This window comes from Pholcus phalangioides, unplaced genomic scaffold (genome assembly GCF_987345545.1).
Source record: "Pholcus phalangioides strain wild (caught in Gottingen) unplaced genomic scaffold, Ppha-v1.0 ptg000011l_1, whole genome shotgun sequence".
NCBI lineage: Eukaryota > Metazoa > Arthropoda > Arachnida > Araneae > Pholcidae > Pholcus > Pholcus phalangioides.
Window position 1 is genome coordinate 46,436,928 of NW_028301604.1, and position 17,583 is coordinate 46,454,510.

At 38.2% G+C, this 17,583-nt stretch overlaps 1 protein-coding gene across 1 annotated transcript in view; it reads left to right on the top strand.

Moving 5' to 3' along the window:
• Rab39 (RAS oncogene family member Rab39) overlaps positions 1–17,209 on the top strand; it is a 141,004-nt gene extending 123,795 nt beyond the window's left edge. The window contains exon 3 of the mRNA XM_089239585.1: positions 16,843–17,209. Coding sequence (XP_089095711.1) covers positions 16,843–17,127 — 285 coding nt within the window. The 3' untranslated portion in view covers positions 17,128–17,209. The remainder of the gene's footprint in view (positions 1–16,842) is intronic.
• Positions 17,210–17,583: the final 374 nt, after the last annotated feature.

Here is a 17,583-nt window from a genome sequence, read left to right on the forward strand (position 1 = left end):
GGTTTGAATGCATCTGAGAACAGTTTTGTCTCGTCGGAAAGACATGCTGGTTTCTTCTATGTAGTTGTTATCTCTGACGTGTTGCTGTATACTTCTGATGAGCCTGTGATCAAGTGCGGGTTAAACAGCTTTAGTTACTATGACTCTCCTGCTGTCTCTTAATGCATTGTCATCTGATTAGTGGATTGATTGAAGAGATCCCCACTGGCCCTATCTTCGACTGGGGCATGGTCAGATGTGTTTTAGATTCGTTCCAGTGGTCCAAGTATTACGAGTGGTGATTTATTCCTGTGAGTGTCGAATCGTGCACGTCGATTTCTTGATCTTATGGTGATCTGCAATTTTTGTGATACTGTTTCTTGTTCAGAGTTGAAGGCCCTTTATTCCAAGTAAGTAATGTTTATTCCAGAAAGAAAGTAAGTGGGATAGTTGACTTTTTCCTCTTCTAGAAAGGATGCTGTATTTTTCATCTATGCTTATAAACATTAAAATATGATACTATATTTTGGTGTGCATTTTTTATACAATAATTAAAACAACCTGAAAGATTATTACTACCTTGATTTGGTTTTTGAACTTATGAAGCAGAATCTGTAGTTTCAGTAGAAAATAATTTGGAATTCCCAAACACACACAACGGTTTACGGAAAATTCACCGCCATGCAATTCACCGCTAGGAAAATTCACCTCAATCTTCGAGTCAGTCGAGGATTGAGTTACTGAGTCAGTGAGTGAGCGAGCTACTGAATCTGTGAGTGAATGATCTAGTGAGTGAGTAAGTGATCACGCTCACTCACATACTCATTAGGTCACTCACTCGCTCACTCCCTCGCAAACTGACTCGCATCGAACTGTTGTCGGTGGATTGGTAGTCTGTGAATTTTCCTAGCGGTGAATTTTTCGGCGGTGAATTTTCCTAGTGGTGAATTGTTGTCGGTGAATTTTCCGGACACGACACAGAACTGCTTCAAGATAAGTTTTCCTTTGAGCATTATTTAAGACAGTGGTTCTCAACCTTTTTTCACTTGCTTTTCAATATATAATTTCTATGGCGGAGCCCCGTAGATCTTTTTTTTAAAATTTATCTATCAAATTTACTGATTTATTTTATTTACCTTGAGTCGCTGCGGAGCCCTTAGAAATTGCAAACGGAGCACAGGTTGAGAACCGCTGATTTAAGATATAAATATGCTCCCACAATTATTTTATTTCTAGAAAAATTTAGTGTTAGAATGAACTTTTTCTTTCAAAAATACTTGATCGAACTCATGTTTAGAAAAATTTTCAAAGTAGGTTGCAAAACAGCACAAAATAAACAAAAATAAATATTCTCCATGTTCAAGACAGAAATGATAGGATTCTATGATTTTAAAATCTAGAAACCCAATTGAGTGGTTTGTTTTTGGGGGAATTATTAAATAAAGGAAAATTAAGGAAAATTAAAGGAAAATTAGAGCAACTGGGGTTATGTTGCAAAATTGTTGTTTACATTTGTAGTATTTGGTAGCTTCAACACTTTGGTGGTTTCTGTTTCTTGCGAAACTTCAGCTTTGTAACAAATTATGCATTAAATTATTGAAAAATAAAAATTTTGTACACTTCTGCCCGATTTTTTTTTTCTCGTATTTCAGTATTTTTTCACAGTGAATAAGCAGTTGAAAAAATTTCTTTAATGTGTAAAAAGTTGTATTTTACTTCATAGAATTAAGCTATAGATCTATCATAGAATTAAGCTATAGATCTATCATAGAATTGAGCTATAGATCTATCATAGAATTAAGCTATAGATCTATCATAGAATTAAGCTATAGATCTTGGGAGAGTAAAAGTTTATTCGTATGAATAAACTACATACAACAACATAACAAAAACAACACAACACATGAACTACACACAAGCTGTATACAAGGGTATGATCTCCCAAGGGACCTATGTCCATCCAGGGCAGATCCATGAAAATAACACCAAAATGTTTTCTCCTGGCAAACACATCGTTTAATATATACAGGTAATGTGTTACACATACACACACATATATATATATATATATATATATTGCCCCATGGTTTTTATGTATGTGTTTATTGGTCTGTCTTAAAACTTTATATACTATTTATGATATATATAAATGATATTATGATATATATATGAATGCATCTTGTATCGCTAATGCAAATAAACTTTATTTCAGTATGTGTTTGACGAATATAGATTGTCATTTGAGGGTTATGAAAATGCATTGGATTATAATACTTAGTGAACCTGAAAAAATTTACTTGAATGGTTCTTTTCCAGATATCTTTATTTCTAGAGTTTACGAAGTCTGAGCTATTAAAAGCAGGTAAATCGGTGCAGTGTATTTTCAGCAGTTTGTTATCCCAATTTTAATGGTAAAAGTTTTTATTCTTCTAGTGTTAAGACTTTTTTTTTGAAAAATTATAATTCACAGGTTTTTGCATAATATATTGCGTATATTAGACCAGTCGACTGAACCTTTGACATTGGGGGCCCCCCATATCGCCTAGGAGCCTTGCTCCAGGATGTGGGGCCATGAGATTTGTATACAGTAATTATCTAGTAAGAAGAAAATAGATCTATCCAATATTTGAGGGAAAATGACATTCAAATTTGTGTAGAAAGACTTGGAAGAAGCTTAATATTTCGTTACATAAGTGTTATATCATTTTTTCTCTTTAAACTGCTTGGGGCAGAAAATATTTTGCAAACAGAATGCGTATTTATATGCTTCAAAAGATCGCAGGAAATGTTCTGCAAAGTTGGAAGAACTTGGCTATTGCAGAGGATGTTTTGCAAGAAAGCCATGTTACGGGCGCACACGGGGAACAGGGACAAAAGCTAGGACCCAGTTGGTCATGTGATCGTCGTTTCTGCTCGGAGTGCCATAGCATCACTACCTAGAGATAGGCCTCTGCAGTGCTTGCCATAAGCGTCATTCAGACTATACTCTATTCGCTCTAACTTGGGTCCTGATGCAAATAAACCGTTGTACCAATTTTTGATATCACTCCACATCCTTTATCTCTATTGGTTGTAATTTTACCCGCCCCTTCATTATGTGTTCCGAACACGTGCGTTTTTTCCTCAAACGCAAGATTGTAAATTCGTTATGAAGAATTTTCCTGGAAATTTTTTTTTTTCACTGTTCTCCAAATTTTGTTGAAATAAAAACTGTTGATAACACTAATTAAAATGGAAAGAGGTATATATCTCTCAAAAAAATTTCGATAAAGTATTCTGTCGTTATCATGGCACATTCCCCAAGAGTTGGGATGACAGGGCTCCAGCCCGGACATTGCCTGCGACAATTCTTGTCATTTTTTTACGCTAAAAGTTTACTACATATATAGAAGGGCTGTTGAAAGGTTGGTCTGAGGGCCCGCCAAAGATCACAGCCTGGGGGGGTTGGGGTCGTTACAAAAGTTTGTGCGAGTTGTTTATTATTTTACGGCAGATAGTGAGAAAAAAAATCTTCATTTTTTCTTATTACTTTTTTTTCTTCAGAATTTTACAATTTTATTTCTGAGCTAATTTACGCCGTATGATTTTCCTGGGCCGGATATGCTACCAATTATAACGTGAAACAAATTATGAACAACTTACGGTTGTGTTGCCGCTTTTTATTTTTCATGCGGGTCTGTATAATTAAATATTTCATAATAATCAACGGGCTGTAGAAGTTCCAATTTGATGAAAGAGTCATCCACATTATTTCGTTTCTTTAACCTATTGTTGATATCCTTTTTTTGTCAAGACAATTTCGGTTTTTTATCCGTGCGTAGGTGCGAGCCATGACCCCAACATCCAGCAGCAGGAGCCCCTGGACTGGGATCTTTAATGAGCCCCCAGGCCAGGCTTTCTCACGGGATCTATAGTGTCTGTCATAATGAGGCTAACTGAATCAAAAATGAGCATTACTCTTTCGAACCAGATTTTCAAAACTTTACTTTCATGTCTACGTGATAATCCTCAGACTTCTTCGGCTCGCCGCCTTCGACGAAACCAATATTACTTCATCCCAACAAGCTGCTCAAGCAGAAGTGCGAATTCTTTTGAAATGCGTATATTCACCAGGAACGATAAGTGACCCCCCACCCATATCCAGTGTACGTCAAAGCGTGTGGGTGAGAAAAAAATCTTGTTGACAGCAACTTTGTTTATAGGAGTCCAGAGCAGCTGCAAAGAAACGAATTTTCAAATGTCTCTGCCAAACAAGATAGACACGCATATTTCATTTATGTCATCAAACGATAAAGAAGAAAGCTCTTTTTCTTGCAAGACCTCTTGAAGAAGCGTATACAAGTGTATAGCAAATCTGTTTGCTAATGGGAATAATAATACACTCATGTCCATAAATTAAGGATAATGCCAGCTCCGGCAAATAAAGGTTCAGAAACAAAACAAACGTTACTTATTCATAAAGCCCATTTATTAAACAAAAGATAAAGAACAAAAACGATGGTGTATGTATGATACCATTCATAAAAACTACGATTTTTGCTCCCTGGAGCAATTGTAAAAAATATCTCCTTTACAAAAACTTACTATTACATGGTTGGTATCAGGAGCGTCGGAAGTGTTTCGAACCTGTGGGTGCTCGTCTTGAGTTCCATATAGGAAATTTCGATTTCTGAATCAATTCTGTGGGTGCTCGGACCTGTTTTACAAATTTTCGTGGGTGCTCGAGCACCCACAGCACCCCCGGCTCCGACGCCACTGGTTGGTATGATGGCTAATACATTGTATGTCTCCCATGCGATGAAATACAGTCCGTACAACGCCTAGGCATGCTGAGTATCAAATTATTGATCTGATCTTGGGGAAGATCACTCCACTCAGCAAGCAATGCTCTCCGAAGTTCCGGTACACATGTAGGAGGTGGTTGACGGGCTGCAACTCGTCGGCCAAGCATGTCCCACACATGCTCTACCGCAGTGGTTCCCACCCTTTTTCAGTCCACGCACCCCCAGCTGGCTCGGTTCCCTTCCGCGCACCCCCAACCCTGAATCCTCCAGACTCCCCCCCCCCAATCTGTTTCGACCATTCGAAAAACTTCAAAACAAGGTGCATGTTGAATTAAATTAAATAAATTCATTACTTAGCTTTTTTTTTGTTTTTGAAGTAAGCAAAAAAATTAACACAAAGATTGGGGGAAAAAATATGATGTTTGAGACTATTGAATTACAAAGTTTTGAAAAATTAAGCTCAAAAGAGGATAAATACAAACTCAAATCCGGAGCGCGTACAATTTGCTTCTATATTTTTTATGTAAGTATACGGACAATTTCTCCTTTTCTGCAATCAACAATGAAGCCGGTTCAAAGTACTCTTCTTTGAAAGGATTTTGAAAAATTAAGCCGTTCACCCATTTCCGGCTCTGAAAAATATTTTTCAAACGAGGATTTTAATCCTTCCAAGTGGCCGACTGTTAAATTTAGCCCAGCTTGTGACAAGAAATCGTGAAGTGTTTCAAACACTTCCTAAAAAAAGGGCTACCTGGGGCCGAAGTTCGAACAGCAACATCAGGACTTAACCCCGGGACAACCACCTAACTTCGGTGTGCAAAAGCAAAGTGTTCTGAAGGATGTCCATGTCTTCACACAACAATTTAAACAACCTGTAGTTGGTAGGATTCACCTTGACAAAGTTGACAACCTTAACCGTTTCATCAAGAACGTTTCGCAAATTTGGAGGCAACGGTTTCGATGCAGGGATCTGTCTAGACGTGCAGTGAGTTCATTTCATTTTAGGAACGACTTCTGTGACGACGGCCTGAGTAGCAACTTTCCGTGGATTTTCCTCCATCTGTTGTGAGACAATGCATTTTGACCATTGAATTTTTTTTTTAAGGAAATAATGATTAATTGCTTCAAATACGTCTTTAGCAGTCGTACGACCCCTTCGATGGGTGACAAAAAGATATACTTTTCTCTTTCAAGTACTTAACAATTACAAGTATTACAGAATATTGCGCACCGTCGGTACTTTCGTCGACTTGGACGGGAAAAAAATATTTGTCAGAGTTTGGCAGGTTGGCAGATAACATTGGCTCTGACCCAAAATCATTTTTTCGATACGTCAATAATGGATGTAAGGGGACAGTTGGCCCCCTCTCGATAGGAGGCTCAAAAGTAGAGAGCAATGTAGGCATGTGTAGTGCTTTCAATGACTTTTTCGCGTCGGTTTTTAATGGAGATAATGATATTCGATATACGGGTGTTGCATGGGGTAATAAAACGCTCAACGATATTCAAGTGGAAGACGTGGAGGTCCTAAATCTTCTAAGAAATGTATGTGCAAGCAAAGCACCAGGACCAGATGATATCTATTCCAGGGTTCTCTGGGAAGGTGCTAATGAATTGTTGGGGCCAGTCGCACAGATATACAGGAGTAGTGTTGCTGAGGGTATCGTCCCGAGAGATTGGAAACTGGCTAACGTTGTTCCGATATTTAAGAAGGGTAGTAGAGAAGTGGTGTCTAATTATCGTCCAGTGAGTTTGACGAGCTCCCTCTCGAAAATTTTGGAAATTATCATCAAAAGGCAGTTTGTGAAGTGGATAGACGAGAATAATGTATTGTCGGATAATCAGCATGGGTTCAGGAAGGGGAAGTCATGTGTAACTAACCTCCTTTGCTTCTATGATTACGTGACTAAGGCTTTGGGTAAGAGCAAAAATGTCGACGTTGTTTACCTTGATTTCCAGAAGGCATTCGATCGGGTCCAACATGGCAAACTCTTGAAGCGTTTACACGAGATTGGAATAGGGGGCAACTTGCTGAATTGGATAGAATCGTGGTTAAGAGATAGGTCGCAACGAGTTATGGTGAACGGGGAATTCTCTGGTTGGACAGACGTCACAAGTGGAGTTCCTCAGGGAAGTGTCCTTGGCCCCATACTTTTTTCACTTTTTATCGACAAACTCGATCAGGGTATCGATGGAATTACTAGCAAATTCGCAGATGATGTGAAGCTAATGGGGGTAATCGGAAATGAAAGCGATAGGGAGTTGCTCCAGACCAACTTAAACAAGATTGCAGCATGGGCAAATGAATGGAGCATGACGTTTAGCGTAGATAAGTGCATGGTCGCTCATTTTGGTTCGAACAACCCACGGTTCTCTTACGAGTTGAATGGTGTCACTATCCCGGATGCAACTAGAGTCACCGATTTGGGAATTCTCATTGACGAGCGACTTAAGTTTTCTGAACATTGTTCAGCGGTTGTCAAAAAAGCGAATAGAATGCTTGGTCTCATTTTCAAAAAGGTCTCTTCGCGTTCTCCTAAAGTCATTCTTCCGCTTTTTCGAGGCTTAGTTCGTCCTGGAATGGAGTATGCTGTAAGGTTTTGGAGACCATACCTACAGAGGGACATAGACTTGGTTGAAGGGGTGCAGAGAAGAGCTACGCGTGTCCTTATTGGCACACAGGGCTTGAGTTATGAAGAAAGACTTCATTTTTTGAATATGTTTACATTGGATGAACGCAGGTATCGAGGAGATATGATCGAAGTGTTCAAAATTTTCAATGGGATGGATAGGATGGACCATGAACTTTTAGTACACCGCCAATCGACTGCTTTTAGAAGGGGACACCAGTATCGATTGGTGAGGGACAATGCAAGGCTATGGTGTCGCAGGGAATTTTTCTCTAATAGGGTTGTTAATAAATGGAATAGCTTAGTAAATTGTAACACAATTGACACGTTTAAAAAGAAATACGATAAACATGTTGGGATAAATCGAGAAGCTATCCATTCTTAGAATAAGACAGCCATAAGTATTCTTTATGGGCATTGTATAATATTTTATCATGTGTATATATTGTTTGTAATTTGTGTTAATTGCATTTTTAATTGGGTTGCTGTATTTTTGAAACATATGACAACCATATTTTTATGGGCATCTTTTTATCAGCCACCTCGTTGGGCATTTTGTCTGTTGTGGCGTTGTATTTGTATTTGTATTAAACTCATTATAAGAGCACTTTCCTCTGCAAACATCATCTGACAACATCTTTTCACCAATAGTGTGATTTTTTCCTCGTCTCGCAATACAATAGCTAATGTAGTAGGTTGTTTCGATAGTTTTGGCTGCACACCTTTTGGAAGATTCAAAATATGTTTTCACGTTTACAGATGCAAGGTATTTTATTTTGGTGTTTCAGTCCGCTTCCGCACAAATCTGGTTTTTAGCCACTGATCCATAACGCAAATCACGTGAGTAGTAGGTGTTTGGTAGAAAAGCTGACGTGGAAAATTGTGGGATTAACACGCACACGCCTCAATACAAACGCCTACAACAAAAGTTAAACACAAGACGAATTAATTCTTCACTTTTATGCACAGCCCGGCATGAGTCAATAAACAAATCTAAAACGCCGAAGAAAAGTGAGCCGAGAGGAAGGAGTTCACGAATTCCGATCATAGGTTGGGCACGGGCGGAAGGAGGGAAGGCCGAACCTTCCAGCGGACGCAACCCGTCTGTTATAGAAGATTTCATTGATAGGGAAACGACAATATATTACAACTGACAATATCAGTAAAAACCTCTACCTACTTTTAAAATTTCTTTTTAATCTTTTTTAATTATTTTGTTCTTTTTTTAGATGGACGGCCGCCATTATCATTTTCTTTTCGCGTACCCCCGGTTGGAAACCGCTGCTCTATCGGATTCAAGTCAGGTGAGAATGCTGGCCATTCCATACGGGTTATATCCTCAGATTCAAGGCATTCGTTTACGATGTTTGCTCGGTGAGGACGGGCGTTGTCATCCATAAACACAAATTCTGCGCCCATGGCACCCTAAACAAACGTACATGTTGTTCCAGAATGATGTCCCGATAAATTTGGGCTTTCATGGTTCCAGTTTGAACATGCAGATCTGTTCTGGAACCCAGTATAATTCCACCCCAAACGAGCAATGCTGCACCACCGTAACGGTGTCGTTCAGTGATGTTGTCTTGGCGGTAACGGGTACCTGGCGTTCTCCATATGAAAGTCCGACGTGAATCAGACTGCAAGCTAAACCTGGACTTGTCGGAAAACATCACACAAGTCCACTGTGACGACGTTCACATTGCATGTTCTCTGCTCCAGGCTAATCGCTGCCGACAGTGAGTTGCCGTGAGCGGAACACATCTGACAGGCCTGCGAGCATATAGACCAATATCTCCCAAACGTCTGTACACGGTTTGCCTTGAAACTGTGGTACCCGTGGCTGCAGATAGCTAACGAGACAGGTCGGATGCTGTGTTCCGTCTGCTTCTTTTGGCAGTTACTGCCAAATACCGGTCTTCATTCGGCGTTGTAACTCGGGGGCGACCTGTACTGTAACGTCTACTGACATTTCCGTTATCTTGGAATCGTTGCCAAAGCCTAGAGATGACACTTTGGGCAATTCCAAGTTCCTCGGATACTTCCATCTGAGTACGCCCACATTCCAGGCGGCCGATAATTCTACCACGTAAAAAATCATCAACATGCGTCCTCTGTGTCATAACTATTCGCTTATGGCACTGAGCGCCTTACAGAACTCTTGTGAACAATTTTACTTCTTTGCCACCATTCCTTACATACCCCCCTCTTACACTCTCGTCATTGTGACGTACTATCGGCATCATCTGGTGGCTTCCTGAAATTCGCATATCATTCTTGCAGATGTGTGTGATAATTCTACAGGTGAAATTTTTACTTTAGATTTCGATTTCCGTGTGATACTGAATTATCCTTAATTTATGGACATGAGTGTAATATAATGAAACTTCCGTTTAAAAAGGGGATGGTAATGTTTGAGTGAGAAAGGCGTATCCTGTCAACACCCACCCTGAAGACATAGCAGCATAAACGCTTTGTGTGTGTGACCGATCTTAAAAATTTTTTTTTTTCCGTCTTCCAGATAACTTTAAAATAATATGGAATAAATATTTAAAAAAAAAATAAAAATTATGAGGTATTTTATGGTATGAGGACACAAAGGACTATATTTTTGGCGGTGTTGCACAGTAAGAGAAAATGAAATGTTCTTCAACCAATCATTTTGGGCATCGCACACGTGCTTTTATTTACATCAGGACCCAAGTTACTACCAGAGATGATACAGCAAATCTCAGCGACCATCGTCAAAAACTTGATTTTTCTCAGCAACCCGCGGCATGTCGTTATCTATTTTACGAAAAACTCCGTGGTCCGAGAGTTGCGTTAGCTCCGAAAGGGATGGACCAATCGGATAATTTTCTCCGCTGCTGATAATCATCATCACTATCAACGAGTGCTGCAGCACGTGCGTTATTATTTTATTTGTTTGTGTGTGTTGGTTGTCCCTGATTTTCTAAGCTGCATTTTTTTTTAATTCATCCGGATTATTTTTATTTTCATCAAATATTTGAGAAAAAGGTAGGCTATGCACGCACATGATACTGGCGCGAGGAAATTTTCTAAATTATTACGTTTAAAAAATGATTTTCTATTGAAGTTAAATGATGTTATGAATTTCCAAAACGACTATCAAAAATATCATATATTACCATGTTTTTAACACATTTATCTACCGTCTTGATATTAAGTCAAGAACAAGAAACCTTTTATTTACATCATTAATTAGAAAATTGGTTTCGTTGTTTCACACATGAAAATGAAGTGCCACCAAATTTACACTGTTGTTGACATCTTTTTTATACGCAGATCAGAAAATACACTCAAGGATTAGAAAAAATTTATTTGTTGATTAATAAAATTTACTTTGATTTTTTTATAGTGTACTTTTTTTAGTGCGCAGAGTATTGTGTGTAATGGTGTTTACTGCATTACGCTTCTGTGTACTGCACAGAAAGTAGCAATACTTAATTGATATTACAAAATATCAATGTTATTAAACGAATTAAGAAGGGGAAAATCTGGAGACGTTTAAATATATATTGACGTCGATTTTGAACGAGATGTAAAAAAAATATTGAGCGAATTTCAAAATGTCTTGAAAACATCGCGATAGAGAGATTTGCCAGTTAAATAATATTCTTATACTATTGAGATGAGTTTAAGATTAGAATAAAGGCATTTCCATGCAAGATTAAAAAAAAAAAAAAAACGTTGTGTAGTGATTTATCTTTGTACCGAGTATAATAATTTGTAACGATTTACCACTATGAATAATTTTTTCCAATCAGTATGTGTACAGATAACATTTTAAACGATAATGCTGTCTCTGAATCATGTTACTAAATTAAGGAACGTAATTCAGAGAATTATTATTCATTATAATGAACAACTTGATAAATTAATAACTAATGAATAATTTCCAATTCTAACTAATTTGTCTCCGTTGCTCTCACCATCGAAAAATGTACGCGCGAGCGGCCATGTTTATTTCCGTAACGCGAACATAACGAGTGGTCTCCGGTTCTCGTTAGTTAACGTTTCACGTAGCGATGACTATAACGAAAATCGCTAGTAACGATGTGAGAAAAATCAACCTTTAGCGATGGTGACGTAAATCTATCCCACAATGCACCGCAAACACGTTTGAAACGCGGGCATAACGACATGAGCGTAATAGACCACTACCTCCTATATACATGCATATAGGAGGTAGTGAATAGACCCCCATATCTCTAGGTGGTGATGGCCATAGCCCTTCTCTTTTTGTTGGCCCCGAGTGAAGGTTGAATGACGTTACTTTCCTTGGCTTCATCTGCATGATAGGTTGATCATGCATGTGTTATATTTCTATGGCGGTAGACAGAGTTTTTATAGAAAAGCACAGGGAAAAAAATAGATCATGTTCATTAACTGGATTTTTTCAAGTAACAATTGAATTTTTTTTTTAGTTTTTCTATTATATACTACACTGCTGGCCACCGTAAATGCAACACCCTGAAGGAAGCATGCAAATAATATGAAATTTACAACATGTATTAGCGGAGGTGAGATATGCAAATGATTAGAATTTCAGCGCAGACGCACATCACGCGCGCCTGTGGCGCCACTTCAAAGCGCTATTTAAGGCTTGGAGATTTCGACGATTTGAAGTACGGCAATTGTGTTTTTCTTGTGGTTTTTTCAAAAAAACGATCAATTATGCCTCGTAGAAAACAGCGATCATCTTTTGATCAAGTATCCGAGTTCGGCAGAGGAAGGATAGTGGACTACCGAGATTGTGGATTATCTTTCAGGGAAATCGGTAGTCGTGTTGGACGAAACCAAACAACTGTAATGCGGATATGTGATCGTTGGATGCAGGAGGGTACGACGGACCGACGTGTTCGATCGCATCCACCTCGGTGCACCACTTCACGTGATGACTGGCGTATGGCAGTGACGGATCGCTCAGCCACATCACGAACCATAGCACAGCACATTCAGTCTGTACCGCATCGTCCAGTGTCTGCGCGTACCATTCGACGCCGTTTACAGCAGAGTGGTCTGTCCGCAAGACTTCCATTGCTTCGTCTACCCTTGACGTAGAACCACAGACGTCTCCGCCGCCAATGGTGCGATGAAAGAAGGATGTGGACGGCACAATGGAATGAAATTGTCTTTACTGACGAGTCACGCTTCTGTCTGCAACACCACGATGGTCGGATTCGAGTTTGGAGACACCGTGGAGAGAGGATGCTGAACAGCTGCGTTATGCACCGCCACACTGGTCCTGCACCGGGTATTATGGTATGGGGCGGTATTGGATATCACTCTCGCACTCCTCTAGCACGCATTGCCGGTACTTTAAAAAGCCAGCGCTACATCTCCGAGGTGTTGGAGCCAGTTGTCCTTCCTTACCTTCAGGGCTTGCCCACAGCCATATTTCAACAGGATAATGCACGACCACACGTGGCACGCATTGTCCAAAGGTCAATCGCCAGATTGAATTGCTTCCCTGGCCAGCTCGCTCTCCGGATCTTTCGTCGATAGAAAACATGTGGTCCATGGTTGCTCAGCGATTGACCCAGATTACATCCCCAGCTGCCACACCAGATCAACTTTGGCAACGCGTGGAAGCTGCTTGGTCTGCTGTACCCCAAGAACACATCCAAAGTCTCTTTGAATCAATGCCGAGGCGTGTGGCAGCGGTGATCTCCAACAATGGCGGCTACTCTTGCTACTGATTTTGGCAGGAACCACACTTCACAGAAGTCTATAAATTTAATCATTTGATGCTTGGTTAACATGTTATCTACAAAATAAATATTGTTGCGATATCTCTTGTCTTTCTTGGTGTTGCAATTTGGGTGGCCAGCAGTGTATTTGCTGGTACTACGTTCTGCGGAAATGAGATTTTTAAATTACTTAGAGAAAACTTGAATTTTTTTCTTGAAATATTAATAGAATACAATTAAAATATTCAAGGTGTGATATTCAAGGTAAAAGATCAATCTAGTCTATTGTCATTGTGATGCTGTAGATGTAAGCAAGATTTGTGAAGAAAAATAAAACAAGAAACTTTGTATTATAAGAGAGATATTTTGTTATGCTGAAACTAATATTTGGAAAGAAAGGCGATTGGATTCGTCTCCTCCGGGAATCAAAGCCAGGTCACCTTGCAAGGGATGAGGAATTGAAAAATGTGTCTGGTGGTGTCTTTTTGGACAAATCGAAAGTGTTTCGACAAATAAAGTTCAATCAAATATAGAAGCAATTAATTCTTATTTAATATGAATTTATGGAGGGATTGTGCGGAATACATGATGAATTCTTTAAAACATAAAGAATATTTGGTCAGGGCTGGACTAACCACTAAGCAAAATAAGCACGTGCTTAATGCATTAAGAGAAAAAAGGCGCTACAAAAAGTTGCCAAAATGTTTTTTTTATGTACAATTTTTTTCCAGCATCAAGCACCCGGCAGAAAATCCTAAAATTATTGATTGGTTATACAGTTGAAGATATTCAACTGTTTCGAGGCTTAGTTCGTCCTGGAATGGAGTATGCTGTAAGGTTTTGGAGACCATACCTACAGAGGGACATAGACTTGGTTGAAGGGGTGCAGAGAAGAGCTACGCGTGTCCTTATTGGCACACAGGGCCTGAGTTATGAAGAAAGACTTCATTTTTTGAATATGTTTACATTGGATGAACGCAGGTATCGAGGAGATATGATCGAAGTGTTCAAAATTTTCAATGGGATGGATAGGATGGACCATGAACTTTTAGTACACCGCCAATCGACTGCTTTTAGAAGGGGACACCAGTATCGATTGGTGAGGGACAATGCAAGGCTATGGTGTCGCAGGGAATTTTTCTCTAATAGGGTTGTTAATAAATGGAATAGCTTAGTAAATTGTAACACAATTGACACGTTTAAAAAGAAATACGATAAACATGTTGGGATAAATCGAGAAGCTATCCATTCTTAGAATAAGACAGCCATAAGTATTCTTTATGGGCATTGTATAATATTTTATCATGTGTATATATTGTTTATAATTTGTGTTAATTGCATTTTTAATTGGGTTGCTGTATTTTTGAAATATGACATCCATATTTTTATGGGCATCTTTTTATCAGCCACCTCGTTGAGCATTTTGTCTGTTGTGGCGTTATATTTGTATTCATCAAAATGATGGCATAAATGCAGAAAAACTGATAATATTGCAAAAAACAGATCACGTTAATGCTGAATTTTTGGAATGAAATTTTTCGTGCAATTTCTATAAAGTTAGCTTGAGTTATTTTAACACCATCGTGGGAAGAGGGGCCCTTTGACAAACCGATTTTTACTACCAGCTAAAAATTCCCGCCTACCAATTTCCATACTAACTCTCGCAAATTATAAACTGATCTGCTTGTCACGAGGTCCTCGGCTTGTGTCCAGGTGAGACCCACGCATTAATGAAACAAATCATTATCATTCCTACAATTAATATGATCAATGCTAAATCAATACAAAAATGATAAATTTAAGAGTATAAGGCCGGCATAACACTATAAAAGTTTGATAAAAGTTATTTTATAAAACTTGAAAAATGCAATTAATAAGCGCATAGGTTATACATTGGAGTGAATGTAACCGATGCTCTTATTGGTTCTTTGTTTCAAGTTTTGTAAAAGGTATTTTATTAAACTTTTATAGTGTAATCCGGCCTAAGCCAAGTTGTACAGAATAAGGATGCGAACTTAAAACATGCTCAAATCTTTGAATTATTTGCGGATCGACTACATAGTTTTAGGGGTGTTTTATCTTATAGTCAATTATTTTATTACCCGTGCGAGACAGTTTCGGTGCCTGTCAGGCGTATTAAGTCGCATTAGTAAAATAACCCCGAAAACATCAACCCCCTGAAATGCATCAACAATTGTCGCCTGGAAGTCCAGTGGTTAGAGAGCTAGCCTCTCATTGTGCGAGTCTGGGTTCGAATTACGGTTCTTGGATGTCTACTAACGCTAACAAATTTCCTGGACAGATCTTACGAGTCTCTTAGGAATGCGTGAAGACACGATGTTTAAAAAAAAAAATATGGGTTTCTCTCTGCGAATCATTCAGTCCAGTACGCTCGTAGTTTGAAATTTTACATAAAAATTTTTTTTTTCTGTTTTGCTTCTGCATAGGCTACACAGCCTATAGCCACCCTTTTGTGGTATGATTTAGAACTCCTAGAATATAGGTATGAAGATGCTTTAGTTCGATCTACCGTAGGAGTAAAAGAAATGTATCTGAAAGAACAGGTACCCAATGATTATGGTTCACCAAAAATAATGTAATATCGGCCATTAAAAGATTCAGTGGTTGCGTTTGAAACCACTTTGTGAAATCCTAGCAAGCAGTCGATAGGAGAAAATATCTTTAAATGATTTTAAAATATTTTGGAAGTCTAAAAATTTAAGGTCTGTCTTTTTGGGAAATGTGAAAGAAAAATTCCAAACACTTTCAAAAATGTCCCAAAAATGATACAAGAGATATTATCAATGATTTGCAAGTTTCCTCTCTTCCCCCTCTCTTCCTTGCCTCTCTTTGAGAGGAGAGAGGAAAAGAGAGATTTACCTCTCTTCCCCCTTTATTTTTCTATGTCCGTGTTTAAAAATATTCAAATCATAATTCTGCCTTAGATTAGTTACTTCTGAAGTATAAAATTTCAATTATATATATAATGTATTTTTTTCCTTTACAGATTCGATATCGAGTAATATATACTTTTAGGGCCGGGGGAGCACCAAAACCATTCAAGTGCTTAGGGCCTTCAAACGTTTTAATCCGGTTTGTTCGGCATAACATCCAGAAAATTCAATTTCTCAAAAAACTTAACAGAATGATTGTAATGATGATTGTAATCATTCCGTTATTTTCAGAGTTCTGCCCACCATTGTAGCCAATAAAGCTTGTGAAGCAGAGTGAAACCTAAGCGTAACAATAGATTTCTTGAAGAAATACTTCTTTGTTACAGGGGGCATCTAATCATACATGCCACAGTTCTGAGTTATGGTTTTTGATGTTACAGCATGTTGCATAATTGCTGTACATAGAAATTGCCTTTTTTTGTTTGGTGGCGTGACAAAGCTGTTGTTGAAAACCACCAGCAACCTTCGGTACATTATCTTATGTTAATTCAAAATCATTGCTCACTGGGGAAGGGAGGGGACTCACGTCAGTCAGTTCCTTTCTCTTTGAACCTTATTGCACCCACTGAATTCATATTCACATCACCATGACTTGATTTAATCAAATAGAAGTGCTAATTTTCTGGAAGGATAATTCATGCTATGCACATTTCAATGTTGGATGGTTCTTCGATGGATTATTTTCAATGACCAGCAATGTGTATAAGTTTTTTTTTGTAAATATTGTTCACATGAAACTAAATACCATTGCTCAGTAAACATATTTATATTAATATTTATCCAGGTAGTTGGTTGCAAGGCAGATATGGAAAATGCGAGAGAAGTTTCTACTGAAGAAGGCAGAGCTTTTGCTGATTTTCATGGTGTTAATTTTATTGAAACATCATCTAAAATGAGCACAAATGTAGAAGAAGCTTTTGTGCTCATAGCGAAAGCTATATATACCAAAGTTGAATATGGTGAAATAAAAGCTGAAGAAGGATGGGATGGCATCAAAATTGGTTGCATAGGGCCAACCAAAAATCTCACTTTAATCGAAGGTGAACCTGAAAGTGGAGTCTGTTGTTAACAGAATATTTATTTTAAAAATTGCTTCTCTAAGAATTATAAATTTTATGTGTGTGTGTAAAATAAATGTTTCACAAAGGAAATATTATATCAAAAATGTATGATATTGATTGATTGTATATTCAATTATGAATCAAAAACAAGAAATTTATGTAGATTCTTTAAAAAGGCTGATTTAAATATGCTTTGATATTTACTTGCCTCTGAATCCGACAAAAATCAATTGTGTCTCGAATAGAGTTGCAAATTCTTGGTAATAATTTTTTGATGAATATTATCTGGAAGGGCTAAAAAAAAATAACTTCACCTTAAGGATTTTACTTGTGAATGAATGTCTGAAAAATGCTACCTGTCTAGGAATAAGTTTTGAAACACGATTGAATAAATTGATTACATTAGTAAAAGAAAGCTACACAGTAGCGCTCAAGTCTTTTGACAAATGCAATAATGCTTGTAG